The sequence below is a fragment of the Propithecus coquereli genome, unplaced genomic scaffold (assembly GCF_000956105.1).
Source record: "Propithecus coquereli isolate 6110/MARCELLA unplaced genomic scaffold, Pcoq_1.0 Scaffold66, whole genome shotgun sequence".
NCBI lineage: Eukaryota > Metazoa > Chordata > Mammalia > Primates > Indriidae > Propithecus > Propithecus coquereli.
Window position 1 is genome coordinate 2,995,779 of NW_012152618.1, and position 24,257 is coordinate 3,020,035.

At 44.9% G+C, this 24,257-nt stretch overlaps 1 protein-coding gene across 1 annotated transcript in view; it reads right to left on the bottom strand.

Annotated features, from left to right (window-relative positions):
* EDARADD (EDAR-associated death domain) overlaps window positions 1-18,433 on the bottom strand; it is a 55,938-nt gene extending 37,505 nt beyond the window's left edge. Inside the window, exons 1-3 of the mRNA XM_012660299.1 lie at window positions 18,301-18,433; window positions 9,093-9,151; window positions 5,414-5,453 (exon numbers count right to left, since the gene is read on the bottom strand). Coding sequence (XP_012515753.1) covers window positions 5,414-5,453; window positions 9,093-9,151; window positions 18,301-18,331 — 130 coding nt within the window. The 5' untranslated portion in view covers window positions 18,332-18,433. The remainder of the gene's footprint in view (window positions 1-5,413; window positions 5,454-9,092; window positions 9,152-18,300) is intronic.
* Window positions 18,434-24,257: the final 5,824 nt, after the last annotated feature.

Sequence of the window (24,257 nt, forward strand, 5' to 3'; positions counted from 1 at the left end):
GGTGGTTCACGCCTGTAATCCTAGCACTTTGGGAGGCTGCGGCAGGAGGATTGTTGAGGCCAGGCGTTTGTAACCAGCCCAAGTAAGGGTGAGACCCCATCTCTACAAAAAAATTAAAAAATTAGTCTGGTGTGATGGCATGCACCTGTATTCCCAGCTACTTGGGAGGCTGAGGCAGGAGGATCACTTGAGCCCAGGAGTTTGAGGTTGCTGCGAGCTGCGATGATGCCTCTGCACTCTAACCTGGGCAACAGAGTGAGACCCCACCTCAAAAAAAAAAAAATGACCTAATGAGCAAAGGGGTGGTTATCTCAACTACTTCTCCATTTAGCAGCCTAATTGGGCCTATTCTTAAACTTCGAAAAAAATGAATGGTGCTTCACAGTGGATTGCTGCAACCTTGCTGCTGTGGTCCCATCCCTGAAGGCTCCCATGCTCAATGCCTAGTATGACTGAAATTACTGACTGCGTCCACTCAGCAACTACTAAATATTTTGCAATTACAAATTTGGTTAATATGTTCTGTTCGGTGCCTATTCCAACAGCCTCTCAGTAGAAGTCTGCCTTCATCTCCAAAGGGACACAATAAATCTTTACAAGGCTGGGACACTTCAAGAGCCTCATCATCACACACAAGCTTTGCAGGCAAGATCTAACTGCATCCGACATTCTCAGGATCGTGGGATCACATCACATGGACGATATCCTCCTCTGAAGACACTCATTCGACACAGTCATCCAGGCCATGCAAATACAGTCCTCACAAAAACGCTCACAGAGCCTCGCTACTACAAACGCTCTTGCTACTACAAAGCCTCCCTGGCACAGTCCCTGGTTGTTTGCTCTGTTCCAAGTGCAAGCCCATGGGGCCCTACACGGCATGCAGTATGCTCTTCCTCTGGGCTGTGGATATGTGTGACTCATAAACTGCTTCCATCTCATCCACCTGTGTCTAGTGTCATGTGTTTGGCCACCCCCATAACCCTAATATGGGATCCCTTCCTTACCAATGGAGCGAAGAGAAGGCAATCAAAACACATTCTCCTGTGATTAACAGTACATCAGATTCCACCGTGTTCATTCACTGGTCTGTCATCGTACTAAGCCCTTCAGACAGCAGAGCGGGATAATGCTTGTCCTGATAGCTCACCTGCCTAAAGGTCAAACCCAAACCATTTCAGTTCTGTTGTTAAAGTTCGGGTTTAACAAGGTTTAAACCGATGTCAGCGAAAGGCAAAGAAACTTGAAATGCATGTTAAACGTTGAACATCTTTCAAAGTGAACTATTCGGAAAGAATTCCATTCTTGGGTTGTTTTACACATGTGTTAACTTCACAGTTTCCCCACTCGTGGTACAGATTGTGCAAAATGTGTTAAAAACTCATTTTGTTCCATCGGATTCTAATCTTTAGTCACAGAATTCAAGGCCACTCTTGAAACTTGAAAGTTAATAGGCATATAGTATGTTTTAAAAGAAATTTTTAGCATCATGTAAATTTTTAGAGTTATAAAGCTTTAAATAGAGAAGTGTTTAACTCTGGGTTCAAAAGCCAGGGTGAAGTGAACGATTCAATGATTCATCTATTTATTTTTTACATCCATTGACATTCATTTGCCTATTAATGTGCTGGGCTACTAGATTTGTTCAAATAAGGGACTATGCATATTCATTGTCTCACACAATTCTGGATTAAAGGATTTTTTTCTTAATAATATTATCTAAGAAATTTAAACTAAAAGCACAGTCTTTTACTGAGGTTCTGTATGGTATCTTTTTAAAGCTAGAGTGGTAGTCACCTGGCCTAAGCTTGTGTTTCTCCCAGTTCAACCCCCAGCTCTTCCGCATCCACATCACCTGAGCTGCTGGTCGACAATGCAGATCGCTGGGCCCCACCCCAGACCCCCTACTGGAATTTCAGGGGGCCCAGCAATCTGCATTGTTAACATGCACCCCACATGATTCTTGCGTTTGGAGACAGGGGTCTCACTACATTGTCCAGGCTGGGCTCAAACACACAATCCTCCTGGGTAGCTGGGACTACAGGTGCCCTCCATAATTCTGATACACGCTAAAGCATGAGTCTTCACAGCAAAAAGTCATGAGCATATGATTTCAGCCAAACTAATTCTCACAATGTCATCATTGTCAGCTCAGTTTCTTTAAAGTGTTTTTTTTCTTTTACCCCCAATACGAGAACTTGAATTTAACAGCCATTTTTCTTATATGGTACCCCAAATGCTCCTGTGGTCCTATCCCTCTCTCTCCCCTCTGCCCTCTTATACACAAAAGAAAAAAAATTCTTGGAGAATAGTCACCTTTATATTCTTGTCATAGTTGGGGTGAGGGGTGGTGATTTTTGGTTTACTGTAACAAAAGATTCCCAAGAGGTTGGAAGTGTATTTATGGAACAAACAGGATGAGGACATGTAGCGAATAATGCAGGTGGGAGGGATGGTTAGTTTCCTGCTAGAAGAGGGAAACTTTTTAACAAGACGTCACTGGCAATCTGTAAGGCGGAAAATCACATAAAATACAATGTATTGGCTTGCTAGTTCTAGGGGAGAGATTTTTACTTTTGAATTATTTAGTGATTTCCTTAGTACTTGCTTATTTTCCCTCCACGTGTTCAAACTAAACTACTACTTCTAACATTTAATTGACAAATTGTTCTAAAAGGTCCCCCAAATCGTATCTATGCTTAAGTTCAAATTCCTCAAGATTCTTAACAGTAGAATCAGTCTACTTTATTTCTCTTTAACTTTTAAATTGATTATACCATTTTTTGAACAATAAAAGAAAAAAGCAGGAACGCTAGAGAAAACGAAGATGCTAAAATCTTGATTGATCGATGTGAGTACTTCTATGTGCAATTTTCTCCCACTAAGAGTGGCTCAAAAAATCAAAATTCTTTTTCCAAACACACTTTTCTCTCAAAATGTGAAGAGTCACATCCCCTTAAGAATACTCAAGCACGCAGCTTCCATGAGATATTGGGAATTACGTGATGTAAAACACACCACAATCTCATGTTAGTCCTGACTCTAGTATCTGCAGACTCTGAACAGCTATCAGAAAAGAGGCCCCACTAATGAACCCCCTGAACTCTCTACATTCAGGGAGTGGCTGACTCAGGTGGAAGCTATGCATTTGTCCCCGATGAGAAAAAAGTGATAATATTAACACATTTCACCTAAAAAAAAAAAAAGATGCTTATCACTGAAAATGACACTACATTTCCTCAGCTGATTATTAAAACCAGATTATTCAAAACCACTCGAGTTTGGCCCATGTTAAAGTATAGCTTTATACGCTCCATGAATAAAGTAGGAATATAATAGCAGCATAAAAAAGATTTTGTGAAATATACTTAATCTGCTTAAGAAAATAGATTTTGAAGACTTTTTAACCATATAGAAATTAACATTAATTAAAAATGATTCCTCTATTAAGTAAAGTTGACCCCACTAAAACTCACTTAAATGTTGGGGTCCTAGTTTGTACTTAGTCTCTTTGCTAATTCATGTGGATTTTCTTTCCCCCAAAAACAACTTTAATGAGAAAATTACCATAAATGTCTAATGATGGTACTGGCTCTATTAGTGGTGTTAAAGAAAAATGCTAGCAGACATTAAATTGTTATATTATTAAATGCAAATGCTGGAGTAAGTTTTTAAACTTCTAGCCATGGTTCATTTACGTATAAAATGATGTATTTATTTAGAGATAGCAAATTGTGCGCTTAATAATACTGTTCAGTCCAGTCTGTCCCTTGATCTAAGGAAAAAAAATACTGTTCACCATGACTAAAGACAAAGGAATGGTCTAGGGTATGGTTTTCAGTCATGTGACTTGCAAACTCATAACAGTTTTAATTAAGGTTTTGTAGAACTCAAATTCTAGGGGAAACTTAAATTGTAAGTTACTGTACTATCAGATTGCTAAGCAACAATCTTTTTAGTTCAAAACAGGAAATCATATTCAAGGGTGATTAAAAAAATAAAATCTTGAACCAGCTTGCACCATGGTTTTTCACAATTCTTTGGCCAGATTTCCCTCCACCCCTGTCTGGTGCTCATGTGTGCCAGGCACCATTCTAGACTCATTTCGTCGAATTCTCACGAGCACCTGGGAGGTAGATGCTAACCTTGTCCTCCCACTGTGCTGATGAGAGAAGTGAGACCCTGAGACCTGAAGTCACTTGCTGAGGCCACTCAGAGCCAGGCAGTTGAGCTGCTGTTGCCTTGAAGCCTCCTAGGCAGGTTCTCAAAGTGGCGTCTGCATCCCAACCACACAGGTATGAGTTAAAAGGCAGATTCTTGGGCCTAATCCCAGATCAACCAAATCATGACTTTGGGGGCAGTGGGGCCCAGGATCTGCATTTTAAATATGCTCCCGTGATGATGCTTCTTCACATTGAAGTCTAAGGACCACTGCCCAAGACTGCCTCTGATCTGTCCTGTTACCTTCTGCTTTCCTGCCGAAATGGAGAGTCCCAGAGCGGCGGATGCAGAAGACTTAAAGGTCATTCGTGGAGAGGGCAAAGGGAAGAGAGCTTGCCAGAAGCCTCCCCTAGTACAGCCAGGGTTTGGACTCAAACCTGGCCTCAGCCTCTTTTCCCTACACAACTACCACTCCAGGGACAGGCACAGGACAGAAAAGGAATGACTCTCTAATGGTGTCATTTCAGGGAGCAGGGAGAAGAGTCTGGGGTAGGGAGGAAGTAGGAAGAGAGCTTTGGTCAAACTCTGGACTTAACCACAGGCTGGCCCTGGCGGGGAGCTCCCTACGATCACCCACTACCACAGGAACCACTGGGGAAACCCGTGTCAGAGTGTGCTGGGCAGCCTGCCTGTCACAGGGACCGGGCAGCCTGCCTGTCACAGGGACCAGGCAGCCAGATGCCCCTGCCATCTCTGATGCTGGTCAGATCAGACTGTTGTCTCCACCCTCACCCATCCCCACCCCTCATCTCTGGGCTGTCACCAGAATACACAGTAGATGCACCACTGTGACAAGCAGCAGCTTGGCCTTCACAATGGAACACAGCCTTGCACCACCATGCCAGGCTAATTTTTCTATTTTTTGTAGAGACGTGGTCTTGTTCTTGCTCAGGCAAGTCTTGAACTCCTGACCTCAAGCAATCCTCCTGCCTCAGCCTCCCAGAGTGCTGGGATTACAGGAGTGAGCCACTGCACTCAGCCCCTGTTAGGAACTTAATGTATGATTTGTCATGAAATAATTTGCAGATTTTACTAAGAAAGTTCATTTCTAAGATAATCATGTAACAAATCATGAATTAAATTATCGGCATGTTTCTGTTTTACAGTTTTAATGAAAAATGACTTTGACTAGTGCTTTGTTCAAGTTATTAAAATAATCACAAGTTCAAGTAGTTATATTACCTGTACATACCTTTAGGGAGTCCCGTATCTTGAATGGGATATTTGTCTGACTGTTGAAAGCAACAAAAGAGAAGAGTTATTTTTAAATGCCATAGTCAATTCTAAGATCAAAGTGAAAAGAAAGCTTTGTCTTGGGAAAGTCATGATTTCAATGAAAAACCTTGGAAATGTTTAGCCTCAAACTTATCCAGTTGGCATGATCCATTGATGGTTTTTATTCTCAACTGATAATCATGAAATCAAGGTCTACAGGAAGTTAATGCTGGAAGATGAAATAGAATAAGTCTTCCAGATTTCCTCAGCTCTAACCACTAAACCACACTTCCGCTCTTTTCTGCAGTGCTGGTCTCCTGCAGTTTGAAATTGAGAAGAATTTGTTTTCATAAATGATAAGGATAGACCCATTTCTTCTCATCATTTCTGTGACAGTCCTTTGGGTCAATAAGCATGTGTTCTGGGCAATACTTGTTATTACAGAGCTCTGTCCTGAGTTGAATAGGATAGGACTCAAAAGATAACTGTCTTGTTGATTGCACACAGATCTAAAAATCCGTTAGCAATTATGTACAGTTATGAACAGCTCCTCAGTGCATTAGTTGAGGGTAATACTGTCATAGGGAATTCAAATTAGCAGATGCTCTTACAATCACACATATTTTAATTTGTTCTTATATGTGGGTTTCTAATATTCTGGAAACTTATTTCAGATTAAACAATGTAGCCATTCTCTGAAGACATTCATGCGAGGAGTGAGAATGTGCCCAGTTTCCCAAGCCTGTCCCCTAAGTCCTGCTTGGCTCCGACTCTACGCTCGGCCCATCCTCCAGCCTGAACAAAATTATATCTTGCATATTTCCACTAGGTCTCACCCATGTCTTCCTTTGACAGACGAGAAAAATAAACAAATGTGGAGGGTTTTGTTTTAAATGCCTTTTCCTTGGCGTTTCTTTGGAGCAGGGCGGTAAGGTTTCAGAAACTCTAAAAGCCTCCAACCACTTCCCAATGAAAATAAATAAGTAAATAAAAATCAATCAACACAGAAAATTTCATAGTCAAGTAGTTCTATCCAAGACTAAATTAGTTCTTCTTATTGCTCTACTCCCAAGAGCAGGGAACACATACCTGTGCTATAATACTTCATCGGTCTGTTTTTAAAAGTACTTGTCTATTTCCTCAGATACACTGTGAGTTTTTCCAGAGATGAGACCATAATCTTTGCATCTCTAGATTTTGACGCAGTGTTAAGTTAACATCCACTGAAAGTCTGCACGGGTGAACACACAGGCTGGAGCAAGTACAGGGCTCCTAGAACAACTGACACTCGAGCTAAGCCGAGAGGATGCCCTCGACTTGGAAGAACCGAGAGGAAGGAGCAAGCTGGTTGCAGATGGCGGACACAGCAGGAGCAGAGGCCAAGTGGCTGGAAGAGCTGCAGGTATAAAAGATCCATCAGCCTGAAGCAGAGGTGTCTGTTGGAGAAGGACGGAGGAAGGCAGGGTTGGATAAGAAATGATGGAAGCAGTTTCCAAGAAAGACCATGAAAGTCAGCGAAGGGATTTAGGTGGGATGCTGTTCTAGGTTCTTGGGAAGCTTGGTTCATCAAGCATCTGCTGCTACCTGCGTTGTGCCCAGCTCTGCACATGGGAAGATGGCCAGCACAGTCTTGTGGGAAGTCAGACAAGCAGACAATTACAATTCAGTGCAATGACACGTTGGGATTTCGCTATGAAGAAGGGAGCAGCTGTAGGTCCTAAGGCAAGGAAGGCTTCATAGATCACTTGAGTTGAGATGGGAGGATGCATAGAGGCTCACCAGGTGAGGAAGCAGGGTGATTGTCCTTGACGGAGGGAACAGCGCTACTGATATCCTGGGAAGGTGAGAGGACATGGAGTATTTAAGTAGCAGCAAATAGCTACATGACTGGCTTATCAGGTGAGCGGTAAATGCTGAGATAAGATCAAGGAGGACCTCATTTGCCACATCAGGGAGTATGTACTTAATCCTGCACACAGTGGGAATGTTAGGGGTTGAATTCAGTCTCCCAAAACAGACATGTTGAAGTCCTAACCCCCAGTACTTCAGAATGTGACCTTATTTGGAAATAGTGTCTTACAGATCTAATGATGAATAGTTCACTTACGATGACGTCACGCTGGAGTCAGGTAGGCCCTTAACCCAACATGACTTAGAAGAAGGGGAGAGACACGGACACCCAGGGAGAAGATGGCCACGTGCCGATGAAGGCAGGGAATGGAGTGATGCAGCTTCAAGCCAAGGACACCCAGGACTGCTGGCAACCACCAGAATCGAGAAGAGACAAGGACAAGGATGCTTCCCTATGGAGGAAGCACAGCTGTGTCAACACCTTGACTTCAAGCTTCCCACCTCCAGAAGAACCGGGAGGGAATACATTTCTGTTGCTTAAGCCACACAGCCTAGGGTATTTTTTACGACAGCCCAGAGAAACTAATAACAGGGAAGCTTTGGAAAGATCCCTTTGTCCCCAGTGTGGAGACGTGATTAGAGGTAGCCCAGACCCGAGGTGAGCAGTAAGGAGAATGGCCCCGAGGGAGGGAGAGGAAGGAGAATGGCCCCGAGGGAGGGAGACGATGCTACCGGGAGACCTGGATAGTCACCGTGGGGGCAATGGAAAGGGAAAAGAAAGGGCCACCTGAGTAACACTTTATAGAAACCAAAGAAAGGCTTTAGTAACAGACTACCCCTGAGCAACCATAAGTCACGACCACAAGGCTGTTCGTTCCATTGTCATGAGAGTTAAAGGACAGAGAATTTTTTAATATTAATTCCCTCCGTACGTCAAACCTTGGTCCCCTAAGCCATCCATACTTACCAAACTGTCCAGTGGTAATTAAAGGACAGGTAAACAAACACCGTCGGCCTTCAAGACACTCCAGATTTAAAGACATTTAATTTAATTATATGAAATGTATTTTATGTCACTTTAGTTAACCAGAACTTTCCATGACTCTGCAGAGCCTGTCCTCCAAATATCTGGAACAAAAGGGATGTGTCTTACGCTATCTGCATGGTAACACACGCAGTGCTGTCCAGGGCACTGATTTGGTCCCACGTAAGAAGCAGGGCTGGGCAGAAAGGAAGCTAGTCCGTCCCCTCTAGGCGACTGTATGCACAGCAGTGAACTGCCATTTCCTCACCAGTAGAAGAGGGATAAAAATACCTGCCTCACTATCTCACAGGATCTTCGGAGGTTGAAAAGCAGCGTATGTGAAATCTTTGATAAATCTTAAAGCAGGAAACACATCACAGAGTGGTTATGGGGGGGCAGGACCGGGGCTCAGAAGCCAGCTTCTGGGATTAACTGCAATAACAGAGTAATCAGGTCGTGTGTGCCCGTCGGGCAGAGAGGCCGCTCAGTGAGTATAGATCAACGGTATTAAAAGTAGGCAAGTAGACAAAGATCTCACATAATCTAAGATCACTTCCGGGGTGTGCAAAGAGAGAACAGAATCTAAGACCCTTTTTAACCCAGAGAAACCTAAAGTTCATTATCACCACAGAGAATACCAAGATAAAGCAGTTTATCCTAGGAGAATCTTACTTTGGGGTTTCTGGTCCTCATGTAAACACTGAGTAATAAAAACGTAAAGAAACAACGAAGGAAAAGGAAAACGAGAGTCATCACCATGAGTGTCAAATTTGTAACCTACCATGTTAAAGGATAAAGTGCTAGGGTCTGTGTCTTCCACTGGCTCCTTTGCCATAGGATCTGTAAAAAACAAAACAAAAACCCAAATGGAGAGTATCTGCTTTTATTTAAAAGCACAAATGAGTCCTCATATAGACACAAGCTAGTTTAGCAAGGTTGGAGAAAACCTTACTTGCAATTATTAGTGGAGACAAAATGAGGAACACGCTCAGATTACAGCAAGAAAGAGATTAAAAAAAAGACACTTCGTAAAAATAAAACCACCACGTTTTAGAAGGGGTTGCTTATAAATTTCTACAAATACTCAGAGAGTGGCAAACAACCACAATTCATGCAGGCATGATACTAGCCACTCTTTTGCATGATGAATTGGACATAACTTGGGGCAGGAATCATTTAATTCTGAATCTGCCTCTTTCCTGATTTCCTACTCTTCTGCAACTCATTTTTACTAAGCTTCTGAGTGTGGCTCACGAGGATTAATAAGGTCAACAGTATCTCACAGTATTTTTATCAAGCAAAAAGTGATCTGGATTTCTCAATATTCTGTTTCTCACGCTTTACCACTTGTTGCAGGCAAGGAATTTAATGAGGAAATACAGAAAAAGGTACAAGCCTCAGGGAAGGCCTAGATCACATGAATTTGTACAAATTAGAAAAAAGCTCTCCCTCTCCAAGATGCTTTACAAGACATCTGCCAGAAAGCTGTCTCAGGAAATAGTCAAATCTGTTTGAGTGGGATCCTCTAGATTTGTGCAGTGCACAACCTGCAAAACCCTAAGTGGCAGCCATGAGCCAGCTAAGATTCAACATTTACTTTTTATCCACATTCTCATCAAGTACATACTACATACCGTGGACTAGGCACGAGGTCCTGGGAGCACCTGCTGGCTCTCAAAGGACTTCTCAGGCTTGGACAATGAGACGTCATTGCCCTACCTGACGCACTAAATATTCAAGATCCTTTCCTAGTTTTCCTAACACCACGTAAGCCTCTCAGATTCCTGGTGACCCTAAGGAGGCAGGGAGGGGTCCAATTGGATTGAAATGGAATTTCCAGCCAACCCAGTGGAATACAGACTCAGATTTGGATATAAATTGATGGAAAGAAAATAAAAGACAAATTGTGTTGCTAACACCACCCTGAGCTACAGGTAGTTACACGCAGAGCCCTTAGAGTCAAGGCAGTGGAATGACATGGAAACAGAGGAAGAGCACATACCCAGCCGGGGGTGCGCTGTGGGGAGGGGGGGAGGGGCTGCAGAAGCGCCCGCAGAGGAATTGATATCTGAGTCTGGAGGATGAGTTGAAGACAGCCAGGAGGAGGGGTTGGGGAGGGAAAAGCATTCTAAGCAGAGGGAATAGCATAGGCAAAGTCCTCAAGATGACAGAGAACATGACGCATTAGTATACAGTCCTATAACACACCATGTATAGGACCATAGCCCCATAAGATTATAATACCCTATTTTTACTGTACCTTTTCTATGTTCAGATATGTTTGGATACACAAATACTTATCATTATGTTACAATTGCCTGCAGTATTCAGTACTGTCACATGCTGTACAGACTTGTAGCCTAGGAGCAATAGGCTGTCCCATATAGCCTAGGTGTGTAGTGGGCTGTCCCATCTAGGTTTGTGCAAGTACACTCTGTGATGTTTGCACACCGATGCAATTGTCTAACAACGCCTTTCTCTGAACATAGCCCTGTCTTCAGTGATGCATGACCATACTTCATAGCCAGACACACCTGCATTCGGTGTTCTAGTTTTCCTTTCTGTCCTCACATTCTGGCTCTTGGTTGGGCAGGGGTAGTAGAAGCCACCACGAAGTAGTCTCAAGTCTCTTCTTCCCTCCTTTCAAAGCCTAGTCTCAAATATTTCACTCAAGTGTACCTGGATGACACCACTTTAAAATGTGATCCCATCAGGGCTGTGGCATGTTAACAGGTATCAACACATGGAATTCCAGGTAAATGGGCTGCCAGAGATTCGAGTGCTGGCGTGGGGGTGGGGTGGGGTGAGGCTGGCGGTTTCTAAATGCCCCTGACATCATCCTGTGCAGACACCGCCCGCTGTGTCTGTGACAAGTTCATCCTGCTTCCTACAGAAAAATTAGTATGATAGGAAGGAAAAAGAAAAAGACACAAAAGAGGAGGTAAATGCAGGAGAGTGCTGAGAAAGGCAGAATCACACCGAAAGCAGCAGTGAGGACGCACACGGGGCAGTTACAAGGAACACAGCACTCCAGCTAGCACTCTGGCCTTGAACAAGTCTAGTGCTGTGACCTTGGGCCAGTTAAGTGCGCCCTCTAAGCCCTGGGCTATCCCTCTGCAACAGGAGGAGTCCCAGGTCTCTGGTTTCCACACTCAGCTAACCGCCGGGTTGGCTGGATGAATTTCTACCCCCTCAGACTGTGACCGAGTTCTGTGATATAACTGGCACATCTCAGGGGGTATGAGGCTAACAGCAAGATACAGGCAGAAGACAGCAAAGGCCAGGAGGCCAAAGTCTCGCTTTGGTCTGACATCTCTGAGAATAAATGGAATTTAAGAAGGGAAGAATGGGCCGGGCGCATGGCTCACGCCTATAATCCTAGCACTCTGGGAGGCTGAGGCGGGTGAATCGCTCAAGGTCAGGAGTTTGAGACCAGCCTGAGCAAGAGTGAGACCCCCCGTCTCTACTAAAAAAATAGAAAGAAATGATCTGGACAACTAAAAATATATATATATATATAGAAAAAATTAGCCGGGCATGGTGGCGCATGCCTGTAGTCCTGGCTACTCGGGAGGCTGAGGCAGTAGGATCACTTGAGCCCAGGAGTTTGAGGTTGCTGTGAGCCAGGCTGACGCCACGGCACTCTAGCCAGGGCAAAAGAGCCAGACTCTGTCTCAAAAAAAAAAAAAAAAAGAAGGGAAGAATGTAGAATTTAGGTTTTGTTTGTTTGTTTTCTGAAGAACAACAATGAGGTGAGAGTGTTTAGAACTAGTATTAGAGGCATTTTCAGGTCTGTTATTATTTTCATTCTAATGGTTCCGTGTTGGCCTTTGCCTCGTATGAAGCTGTGGATTAAGTTCTTCTGTACGTGTCACTGCCAAGCGAGCTCAGAGACCCAGGCACACCGCGGCCCCATGCGCTGGATCTGCTACTGCGCCTTAGCCCTGGCATTTGTTTCAGATCCTGCCAAACTGCTTTTGTTCTCACAGGCCCAGATTTTTGTGTGCCAAGGAAGTTATGTGGAGGAGGGCTGATCCTGGTTATTTGAGACTGATCTAGAAGTAGAAAGTTGTCCTGAAGTCTTTCTTAGAGCCCTTGGAGTTGCATGTTTACAATCCTATAAAGTACAAAATCAAACAGTTTATTTAGAAGCTTTAAAATGTATGTTTTTATAAGTCCCAGGGAACAGCAGGCCGAGCCCCCAGGCAAGGCCCTGGTATCTGATGGGAGGAGGGGCACAAAGGAGCCCCAAACAGAAGGCGGTGCCGTGTGAGCCCAGAGGAGCAAGCCCAGCGGCTCCTCCAGGGCAGGTGGGGGCCCTCCCCCTGCTCCCAGCTGTGCTTTTCTCCCAGAGGTGCCCGGACGCCCCCGGATCAGTGACTCTACCCCAAATTAGCTGGAAACTGACTAATAGGCATCCCTCTGATGGCAGTGAGAATGATATTTAATTCCTGGGAGTGTCTTCTGGTGAGTTGTCCAAAAGGCATGAGAGAAACCTGGTGGACTGATGCAGCAGGGGCCTGGCTCTCAGAGTCCTCAGACGAAAGCACCGTTATTTTGTTTCCATGGGCCCTAAGTCCCCAACCTATAATATTAGCGGGCAAACAGAGAGCCTCTATGTCCCCTTCCTGCTTTAAAAGTCCATGAGTGGGGAATAGTAGTAGCCATACAGGTCAAAGAGCATCTCCAGGTTGAAAGTTCACGGCACTTTGACTTTAACACATTGACTGCCACACTAGGAAAAAAAAAAAATTTCCCTGGGGCCAAGATGTTTTCTTAAAACAAAATGATCCTTTCTAATCTGTTATTTTCTATTGTTTTTCCATGTGTGAGTTATATGCAACCCAATCCACATTTTTAGCATTAAATTGTCAATATTAATTGTAACAATAAGAACATCAAGATTTTCACGAACCAACAGCATGCAGGGTTTTGCTTCATGAGGCCCCGGGCTCAAAACTAGCCCGAGTTCAATACAACTCCCATGGCAGTCAGTGTGTTGAGTAACAGCTGGACCTCCCGCTTCCCTGGGGTCTGCTCTGTGCTGTATGGTTAAGACGCAGTCTCGGTTAAGCCTGACACTAACCCCAAGAAAGTTATTGAGTACCCCCCTATTTTTACATATTGAGTGCTCAAGCTCACAGGGTTAAGTGAAAAGGCCAGAATCTGTATCTGGAAATTTCTGGTTCCAGAATCTGTCTGTTTTCCAGCCCATCAAGTTCTAGAAGTGGCTCATGCACCAACCACCTGACAGACTCTTTGAGGTATTTCTGTGTCCAAATTTCCCCCTTTTTACATGGCCACCAGCCACTGGAATAGCACCTACTCATTGTACTAATTGACTCACTTTGATTCAATTATCTCCAAAAAGACACTGTCCCCAAATCAGGTCACTTTCTGAGGTATTGTGGGTTAGGACTCCAACATCTCTGTTTGGGAGGACACAAATCAACCCATAATGATCCACTCTCTGGCCCCCCTCAAATTCATGTCCTTCTCACATGCAGAATACATTCGCCCCATCCCAACACTCCAGAATCCTAAATCATCCCAGCATCCACTCTAAATCCAAAATCTCATCTACTCCTCCTTAACTCAAAGCCCCAAATCTCATCATTTACTGAATCAGGACCTCTTAAGGAGCAGCAGGGAACGAGGTACTGCCTCCAGCAGCCTCTCCAGAAGGAATCTTCTGGATTCAGAAGAAGCACAGTGCAAGAAACAGACACTGGTGGGTGCCCAAGGACTGCATGTCACTTTCTGCCGGCTCCCTTTATTAGACACATTAGACAGAGGTCAATAGTTCCTAGAGACAGGCTCTCAGAGGAAGTTCAAACATCTTCTCTACAGATGTCCTTTCAGAGAAGACAAAGAAGGAAGCGTGGCAGGGCCTTCTGGCTTTCCTAAGCCCAGGAGACAGAAGAGCGGGGCCCCTTTGTGCTTTCTAGTGGCGAACCGAAGACAAGTCTTTGAACATGTGATTGCAGAGTTAATTTATTTTTCATTTGTTATTTGTTGTGGTGGTGGTAGCACAGCTTTTCTTTTGACCCACCGGTGCTTTCATTACTGGTGAGAAAGAAGCCCTGGCGTTCGGAGCCACACTCAGGGTTACAACAGGCTCAGAGCCGCAGGAATGCGGGGAGGTGGTGCTGACACCCTGTTTGCTTTGGCTTCTTCTCTGTCCACCCCACTCCGCCACCCTCAGACCTCGGAGCAGGGGCTGAACAAGCTGGGAAAGGGCAGGGACCAAGGAAGTACATTCCCACAGCAACTTCTCTGCAAGGAGGCGGAGCATGAAGCCAGCCCACTGAGGGGGAGCACGCAGAGGAGGGCAGGAGAGGAGGGGGGAAGACGCGAAACGAAGGGACGTGACTGGGGGGGTACTCCAGTAGAGAGAAGAAAACTTAGAAAGCGGAGGCGTTATAAGAAAGGAAGAGAAATGAAGCGAGCATTGGAAAAACCCACAGGGAGGGGAAGGAGAGAAGAAGGGAGAAGGGAAAGCCTCAGATGCCACCCCTCTCTTTGGTCACTTGCAGAAAGAACGGGCTGGTGCAGCTTTGCAGCCACTGGTGCTCCTGGAAGTGGTTCACCCTGTAGTCCTGGGTACTGCCCCCGGTGCCACTGGAGGGCAGGTTGCCACCTTGGGCTCATCTACACCCACAGCAGGGGCAGGAGAGGGTGAGATGCCACCACAGGGGGCATCCTGAGCAGGTGGCCACAACTCCCAGGAAACAGTCCTGCTGTGTGGTGCCAAGAAGATCCCAGAACAAAGGAAGAGCGTGCACTGCTGTGCTCTGTGGCCACAGGCGCTTAGCTCATTGCCACAAAGCAACCAATCGCACCACCTTTAACCCAGACCTTCAAAGCCTCATTCTTTGTTTCTGTCTCTGTTATCTTTATGAACACAAATTTGATTCTGGCCCACTCAGTGTTAGCTTGCTGCTTAGTGGGAGAGCTAGAGCGTGCTGGCTGCAGTGTAATCAGTATGACTGTTTTCCTTCCATGTGACCTCAACAGTCTTGCGAATTTTCTCATTGTCAAAAGTTGCTTTTTAAATTAACCTCATAATATAGTATAATAGCATATATACCTTTATTACATGCATGTGGATATGCAAACTTTTTTTTTAACTTTACAAGGTAGACTTAGTTTATACACCTAACTTGATGACTAAGTTCCTAAGATGCCTAAATGGGCAGAGCTTTTCTCTCTCCACAGTGTGAAGCACATGTGGTTAAATTTTATATCCTTAATTCATTCACTGAAGCAATAAGTATTTATCCAGGGCTAATTATGTGCCGAGTACTGTGCTACGTGTGAGAGACAAACTGCCATGCCAAACTGACGTGGACTCTATCAAGGAGCTTACCATCTAATGACGGGGGGTGACATTGGCCAAATAATCACAACTAGAAACTGTGAAATGTGTCAGAAAGGAAAGGTACAGGATGTGCCGAGAGTGTATACATGGGGCTGGATCTGGGTCACCTTTGAGCTGAAATCTGAGGACAAGTAGGAGGTAACAGAGTGGGCAGGAGATGGGGTTGGGGGAGGAGTGGAGGGACCTTCCAGGTAGCAGGAACAGCCTGCGCAAAGGCCAGGAGGTAGGAGGGTGCAAGGGCTTTCAAGGAAATGAGAGGAGGCAGTGTGGCTGGATGCTGAGAGCAGGGGCCAAACCGGGAACCGCGTGAGGTGGTTGAAGGAATAGGTAGGGACTGGTCACACACAGTGTGGACACCACGTAAGGACCGAGGACTGCTGGAAAGTGCTGCAAAACCAGTACAGGGTTCAAAGCAGAGGAGTGACAAGATCTGATTTATTTTTAAAAGATCACTCTGGCCACCCTTTGGAGAATAGGTTGCCAGAAGGCAAGAATGGGTGTGAAAACACCAGTTGGGAGGTCAGTGTAGGAAATCAGGCAAAAGAATATGGTAACTTGGCCTGGGGTGAAGTGAACATTCCATTTGAGAAGTTCCAGATATTGGCACCATCTGTGCTTTCATTACAGAAACGGAAGGAATAGGTGAGTGTGCACTGTGGGGTGAGGAAATGAAACGTTAGAAAAGGGTAAATTGGTGTGTGTGTGTGTGTGTGTGTGTGTGTGTGTTTAAATGGAGGAATCCTTGTTTTATTGACAGAATTCCGAGTAGGAATGGACACTTGGACCATCTTTCAGATGCCCATGTTCTTCAGCATCCTCTGTTGAGTGGCAGGGAGCTCTCAACCGCAGGAGGCCTCCCTCCTCTTTGTGGGAAGCCCAAATCCATCTCTCTCTAAAGATTTCACCTACAGGTTTGGGTTCTACCTCTGAAAGTCCGAGAGATGGATTCTTCCATGTCATGCCCTCTTGTCATCAAATCCTCTGTCCTCTCCTCATTCCACACGTGCTGGGATTTCGAAGTTCCTTTGTTTCAGGTTGGCCATTTATTGCAGGTTGTGCACAGCCGTTTTGGCTGGGCCAAGCAGAGTGCGAGTACTATCACTGGGATTCCGGAGCCTACACTGCTATTACTGTCACCTAAGACCATAGTAGACCCGCTGGTGGCCTCATCACACCAGTGACTCACTGAGGCTTTTTATACACTCATGTCATGGCTAAACTGTGTTTCCCAGCCCCCACCTTCTCTGGTGCTATTGACTGCAGAGGGCTCAAGCAGATTTTACATTTATCCCCATTCAGTGTATCCCTCACTCCCAACTATCATCATTTCATGAGACCTGAGGCCACTATTAGTGAAATCTAGCCTAAAATACCTCTTGGCACCTTGTTAATTAAGTTCTCCGAAAAGGAAGTGCAGGGGAGTGGGAGTGGGATGGGGAAGTAGGAGGGTTTCTCCCTTTATTTCCCCTTCAGTTTTTCCAAACCATAGGTCTGGGGGGAGGGGAAGGATATCCAGACAATTTATTCTCCATCTCCAACTGATACAAAATTTATCATCCCGCACATAAAGAAGAATTTAGATCTTTCTTTAAAATCTCCAGGAAACTCCTCCAAACCCAGCACATCACAATGCCAACTTGGTTGAAGGGTCTTCTGACCACCTCCAGACACACGGTCTACTTCTAACTGCTCAAGCCACAGATTAAGGATGGAACATTCTAGCTCTCTCCCTGCCCAGCTCAAGAAATGAAATAGGAAACACGTTTATCTAAGCAATTACGTCAGATTCTGTGTAACTCTCCTCAGTGTTTCCAACCTCAACAAAACCAGATAAAGTCGCCGTGTACGCTGGGGGATGTATCATTCATTCATTCGTGTGTTCAAAAAACATCCACTGAGGTTAAGGCCTAGGTTATGGGAGAGCAGAGAAAAAGAATTCCTGGAAAGCGAATCCTGAGGACTTTAAATTCAGGTGAGAGAATAAAGAAAAATCTAGATTCCGGCCTCGGGTACAAACACGCGGTATTTTAAAGTGAGGACAGAACTAGAGGCCATTCCAATGAGAGGCGGGGTCCCACAGGTGGGCTCGGCCTCGTGGCTCTGTGGACACAAGCCGATGAACTACCTTGGGCCAGTATTTAGAAAACCAAACCCACGCAGTCAAGCGAAGTGAGAAGAGAGGAGAAATGAGAGGCGTGTGAGCAGGGAGAAAGGGAGAGCCCAGGAGGAGAAAAAGAAATCCACCCCCTTGCGCCCCTTTCTGCCAGAAGTTTGCCGAACTTGCCTCAACCTGGCATCCCGGGTCCAGAACAAAAGCGCTGGGGCCACAGCGCGGGAGGGGGGAAGGCGCGTCCCCGGCGCGCGTGGGGACCGCGGGGGGCAGCGCGCGGGGCGAGCGCGCCGAGCCGTGAGCAGCAGCCGCCGCGGGGGTGCAGCTGGGGGCCCCGCGCGGCCCGGGGTCTGGCGCTGGGGTCCGGGGGGTCCCCGGGTGCCCCTCGGGAGTCTCCGAGGCTCGGCCCCGACAGCCCTGCCGCAGTCACGGGCACCTCCAGGGCTCCCGGCCCGCGGTCCCCGCTCCGGGTGCGGGCGCGGCGCGGTGTCGCCTTACCTGCGCCCAGAGCGTCGTCTGGCGAAGCCATGGGGGCAGGGTGGGAGCAGACGAGCGCCAGAGCACGGCTGGGCGGCCTCGGGGACCGGGGAGGACAGAGGGACCGCTGGGATGAGAAGTCCCGCGGTTCCGACGCGCCCCTGCTCCTCCTCCTCCTCCTCCTCCTCCTCCCGGGTCTCCGCCGCTTCTCCCTCGTGCTCACTTCCTGCTTTGGCAACGGGCAAAGCCCCTTCGCCGCGCGTCCCTCCGTCCCTCCCTGCAGAGGCGCGAGGCGGGCCGAGGTGCTGCGGCCCCGGGCCGGGGTGGGGGGGGAGTGTCGGGCGTCCCCGGCACCGGAGCGCGCGACCCGCCCGAGCCCACGTCCCCCCGCACAAGTCCCACCACGGGGCTCTTGCGACTGCAGCCCCGGAGGGACAGCGAGGGAGTGACTGGCCTTTACAAACGGCTGCAGCCGCGGGTCGCCTCCCCGGCTCCCGGATCGCGCCCCGAGCTGGGACACCAGCAGTCTGCGCGCACAGGTCTGGGCTGAGATGCCCGCCGGCGACCTGATACTCAAACAATTTCCTGATCTGCAAGCAGACCGCGCCGCTGCATGATGGCACACGCAAATGCTATTTTGATATTCCTTTGGCATTCGTTATTACATGACCTCAAGGGCGAGGGCTACACAAAGGGAGTGAAAGAAGACGTCCGATACACACTCCCGCAGCCTCTCCCGAAAAAAACAGCTTCGGGTTCTCTCCGAAAGGCCGAATTGGTCCTTTATAAGATTAAGGTTTAATTTAAATGGGCTTTTTATACCAGTTACTTAAGTGAGCACAGATTGCGATCGGTTAAGAATATATTTAAGATTGCTGTGTTTTAACTAAGCCTATCATTAATCACAGTATTATAGGAAGGTTGCAGGCAATTTAAATTTATTTATTTTTTAGAGATGGGGTCTCACTCTGTCGCCCAGGCTGGAGTTCAGTGGCACAATCATAGCTCATTGTAACCTTGAACTGCTGACCTCACGCAGTCCTCTGGCCTCAGCCTCCCAAAGTGCTGGGATTACAGGTATGAGCCACCTTGCCAGGCCCAATTCAAACTTAATAGGAATCTCTGAAGAGTTTCAAATCCATATCTGCCTTCACACATAAGAACAGAAAGGTAAAAATTACATTGAAAGAGACAATAATAATATTTAGTGTACAATATATCAGCAAATTATCATAAGCAATCTCTTGGTAAAAACTCAGCTCTGAGTAATGTGTGAAAACGGCAAATGTCTACTTACCCACTTGGTGACCAGGAGGTTGCTGTGTGCCTCTCGCTATCTGTTTGGTCGTCCTAGGCCCATAGCAATCTTGAGCTTGGCATTTATTCTCTGGAATATGCCATGGAAGGAATAAGAGGTTCAGGGAAGACACTTGCGGTGTGTCTAACCAGAGTAAAACCCTCTATATGAAAGTTCTGTGGGAAATTTGTGGGTGGGGAGACAAACTTCCTGTTGGCCTGCCTTTCCATAGGAAGGGAAATTTTTTAAAGGGTATTTTCTCTTAGAGTCCATTTTGAGGTTTGGTTTGTGGTTCTTTCTGTACTTCTCATGCAGGTGGAATTATCTCTGACGTAGGGTGTCAGGAACCACATAGCGAGTTAGGCTATCGTGTTATTAGCCCAACCTCAAGCGTTGCTCTACAGTTGGTTTGCTTTTCAAAACTCTGAACTGTAATTCATCTTTTTATCACCATTCTTCATCACATCAAATAGGAGATGGGTGGTAGAAATACATTTTAAAATTACTTTTTAAAGGAAGATGAATTAGGTATTATACATAGGTTATTATTCCTTTTCATTTTATTTCTTTGTGTCTCCTTCCCTATAAATTGCATCCACCCCCATCATTGTCTTTATTTTTCCTGTGTGCTCTGTGAACTCTAAAGTAAGATCCAAATGGGACTTTTTTTCTTTTTATTGCAATTTACAAAAAAAGTAATTTAATAATGATTCTCATTTATCAGAGTTCCCAAAGAGCTCCTGTACAATTAATTTGCTATCACATTATGTCCTTTGGTTTTACTCTATTGCTGCCCAAAGAGTGTTTCAAACCACTCTTGAAACATTTTCTATGAGTATATAGTGCCCATATACTCATGAATCTTGGAGTTACATGTAAAATTTCATATTTCCGTTGTTTCACTGCTCTTTGAGTGATCTTCAATTTTCCTTTTCCCATAAGTGAGGATAGTGGACTTGGTAAGCACGGAGTCAGACATGCTGGATTTGACTCATCCTGTCACCATGAGGTTGTGTTACTGAAAGCAAGAAACCAAAACCGAGTCTGTGTTTGCAGGATTGTGAAAATTCACTGAAATCTTGTATATATAAAAATACCTAAACCAATGCTTGTCACATAGTAGGCACATATAAGCCAGCTATCTTCAGGCCTTCATTCTTTCCCTGGAATTTAGTCTATTGAGAGAAGCTCCTATTGCCTTTGTTACAAGAAATGAACCAATACTTATTATAGTGATTGTACATAGCATGGAGAAATAGATTGATTCATAGCATGCATTAATGCAATTTTGTAACCCACCTCCTCCCCATACACCAAACAAAGTGCCAAACCCCGGGGAAAACAAAACTAGCAGTCCCTGACTCTTAGAAGTTTATGATCAAGAGGGAGTTGCAAATACTGTTTTGCTGTAGAACTAGAGAAGTGAAAAAGTTTAAACCAGGAAGGAGGTGTGTGTGGATGGAAGGCACTGAACACATATGGAAGCAAAGTGGCTTTATGGTGACTATCTCAGACTGACACCCACGGAAGTGTCAGGCAAATTCTCAGAACTTAATTAATGGCTTCAAGGCTGTGACCTTAAGTGTGGGAAAAACTGATGGTCTCATGTCTTCACAAACAGATAATGGTCAGAAAGATTATCTTTAGATGGGGAAAACAGCAACTCAAAATATATTTGCTCCATCACAGAATATGTTGCTATTATTCATTTTACATCATTTGGGGTGTTACAGTAAAGAGTTTCAATGTAAGATAGAAAGTTATATTATTGAACCACATACTTTCTTATTTCAAGGGGTATGAACATTGTGTACAGATCAAACCAGCAACCTGGACTGTCTGACAGGGTCTGATCTGTATCCAATTGCCTAGGACTGCAATGGTAGGGTATGGATTTGGGAGCACAGGAGACTCCCTATGCATCAGAATGGACACTCCCTACAGCTCAGTTTGCTTGCTATCCCCTTATGGCATCGTGTGTGATGGAAGACACCCCAGCAAGAGTTACTCACTTCGTGTGTCTCTGCATTTTTGGAACAGCTATTTGTTAAATTGTGTCCAGAGTGCTTTAAGGCAGTTGTAGTGGATCTATGCTCTTTTGCCATCTACCTTCTCATAATAGTTTCCTTCTGGAGAATCAGTTTCCACTCTCAGTCCATGTGATTAGGTGGTAGCAACATCACCCTAATTCCAGACTCCTGATTCGAGTCCAGCGGTTGGCATATGACTCAGTAACAGCCCTTCAGGGCATTGCTACCGTGAGCCAATGGGTAGAGGAGATGCATGAAACCTCTACTGCAATTGGAAGGGCATTGCTGCAGTGAGCCAATGGGTGGACCAGATGCATGGAACCTCTACTGCGATTGGAAGGGCATTGCTACAGTGAGCCAATGGGTGGACCAGATGCATGGAACCTCTACTGCGATTGGAAGGGCATTGCTACAGATGCATGGAACCTCTACTGCGATTGGAAGGGCATTGCTACAGTGAGCCAATGGGTTGAGGAGATGCATGGACCCTCTACTGCGATTGGAGGGTGGGTCTTTAAATAACTAGCCCAAAAGCACATGGCTGGCAGGCGGTAGAAGAAATGAGGGGCAGTGAAACAGGAGGATCTACAGTATGCAGAGAGCCTGGAGTGGCAGACAAAAGCATTTGAAACTAGTTTTAGATAACAGGAAGCCAGGAAGCTAGTTTTTGAAAAGTGGCAGGAGAAAATTGGTGTTTTGGAGGATTAGACTGGCAGCTGTGTGTAGGATGGAACAGACCAGGGAGAGAACGCAGGCAGCAAGACCGTTTAATCTTTACAATACACTATAATTTATTAGAGTTGAATTTACATCCTCATCCAAATGTGAAAGAAACTCATATCAGAAATGCCTCCAATGTTCTTTTGTTGCCTTAAGCATTCATTATTATACATGACTTGATTGCCTTGTCGATTTGCATATATGCATAAAATCATCTGGAAAGGTATATTCCAAAATGTTAACAGAGGGACTAAAAGCTTAAATAAGTAAAGTAGTACCTTTTTTCTGTTTTGATTCCTGTTTTTCAGCGGTGCAATACTCCAGTGCATATATTTAAGCACGAATGATTCCTAAAGGATCTTCTCGAGTATCCAATGCCCTTGCATGTACAGAAGATTAAATCTCTCTTGCCTAATCATATTTTACTTTGAATTGTTTACCCATTAGAAGCATGAGCTATGTGTGGTTTCCCACAGAGAATGGCAAAATGTGGGTGATTCTTAGTATGTTGTGTTGTACTTAGAATGCCCTGGGTGGGAGTGGGAGGTGCAGGGGGGAGAGGAGGGGCAGGAGGGGCTGAAAAAGTATCTGCGTGGCTGTGCAGGAAGCACTTTGATCCTCCTACAGCCTCAGGAGCCTCACTCACCACCTTGCAGGTGTTCCTGGGTACCTTGATCTTGGGTGCTCCTGCACTAGGCATCACCGCCAGCTTTCTTAGTGAGGGCCTTCGTATACAGCAATTTATTTCTTGCTCCTGATTTTGAGAGAAAATCTGTTAAAAGAAATGAATTTTCTACATTAATACCTGAAACCCAACTAACTAAAGTCAGGTAGAGGAGAATTTATTTTGTGCTTGTTTTTGTTATTTCTGTTAGGAGAAAAGGGCAAATGGGAAAAAAAAACTACTGTCATCAGCAACCATAGTTGACACCCAAGAGCTCAGTTTCCTGCACTTTGTACCCCCAGAATGTAGAGCACAGGCTCAAGCTGATGACTCAGGAATCTATAAAATCATCAATCATTAAAAAAATTCATATAATTAGTTGTCATTTAGAACTTATTCTGAGCTAAGACAAAAAGGTGGACTCGCATCTAAGTGAGTCAGCTGAGAAACTAGTAGAGCAAATAAATGAATATATGTTGGTGGGGAGATTCAAATGCCTGTAGCTTTCTTACATACCAACAATACCCAACTGGGGGGCAGGGGAAGGTCTCATTTACAGCAGCAAATAAAACTATAAAGTAACTAGGAATAAGTTCAATAAAACTGTGTAAGAGCATTATTGCAAAAACTGCAAAGCTTTGCTGAAAAACATAGAAAGAAATCTGACTAAATACCGAGCTATACCATGTTAACAGACAAAAAGCATCAATATTATAAAGATAGTCGTGATTCCTTAATTAATCTATAGATTCAATGCAAGTGCAACAAAACTAACAAGATTTTTTGGGGCATAAAACTGACTGCAAAATTCATATGGAAGAGTAAATTAGAGATAATTTTGAAAAAGCATAACAAGGAGAATGGATTTGCCCTACAAGATAGTAAGATATTATTATATGAAACAGCAGTAATTAAAGCACTGAGAATTGGTACAAGAAAAGTGAAAAAAAGATTAATGGAACAGAACAAAACTTCAAGACACAGACTGATGTATCTTTTTGGAATTTGATAAATGATAAAGACATTTAAATGGTGAAAAGATAGTTCAAAAAATGGTGTTGGAACATTTTGCTACCTATATAGACAATGCAATTCATATCTCTACCTTACCCTGCTTCCTTGAAAAAAATTAAAGTAATAATTGATTTTTTTTCCTCATTTTATAAAATTGTGGTTAGCATATTTGGAGTGATTTGAGACTTTCCCTATCTGAGCTTATACCTTTAGCATTTCATTTCTTTTTTTTTTTTTTTTTTTTTTTTTTTTT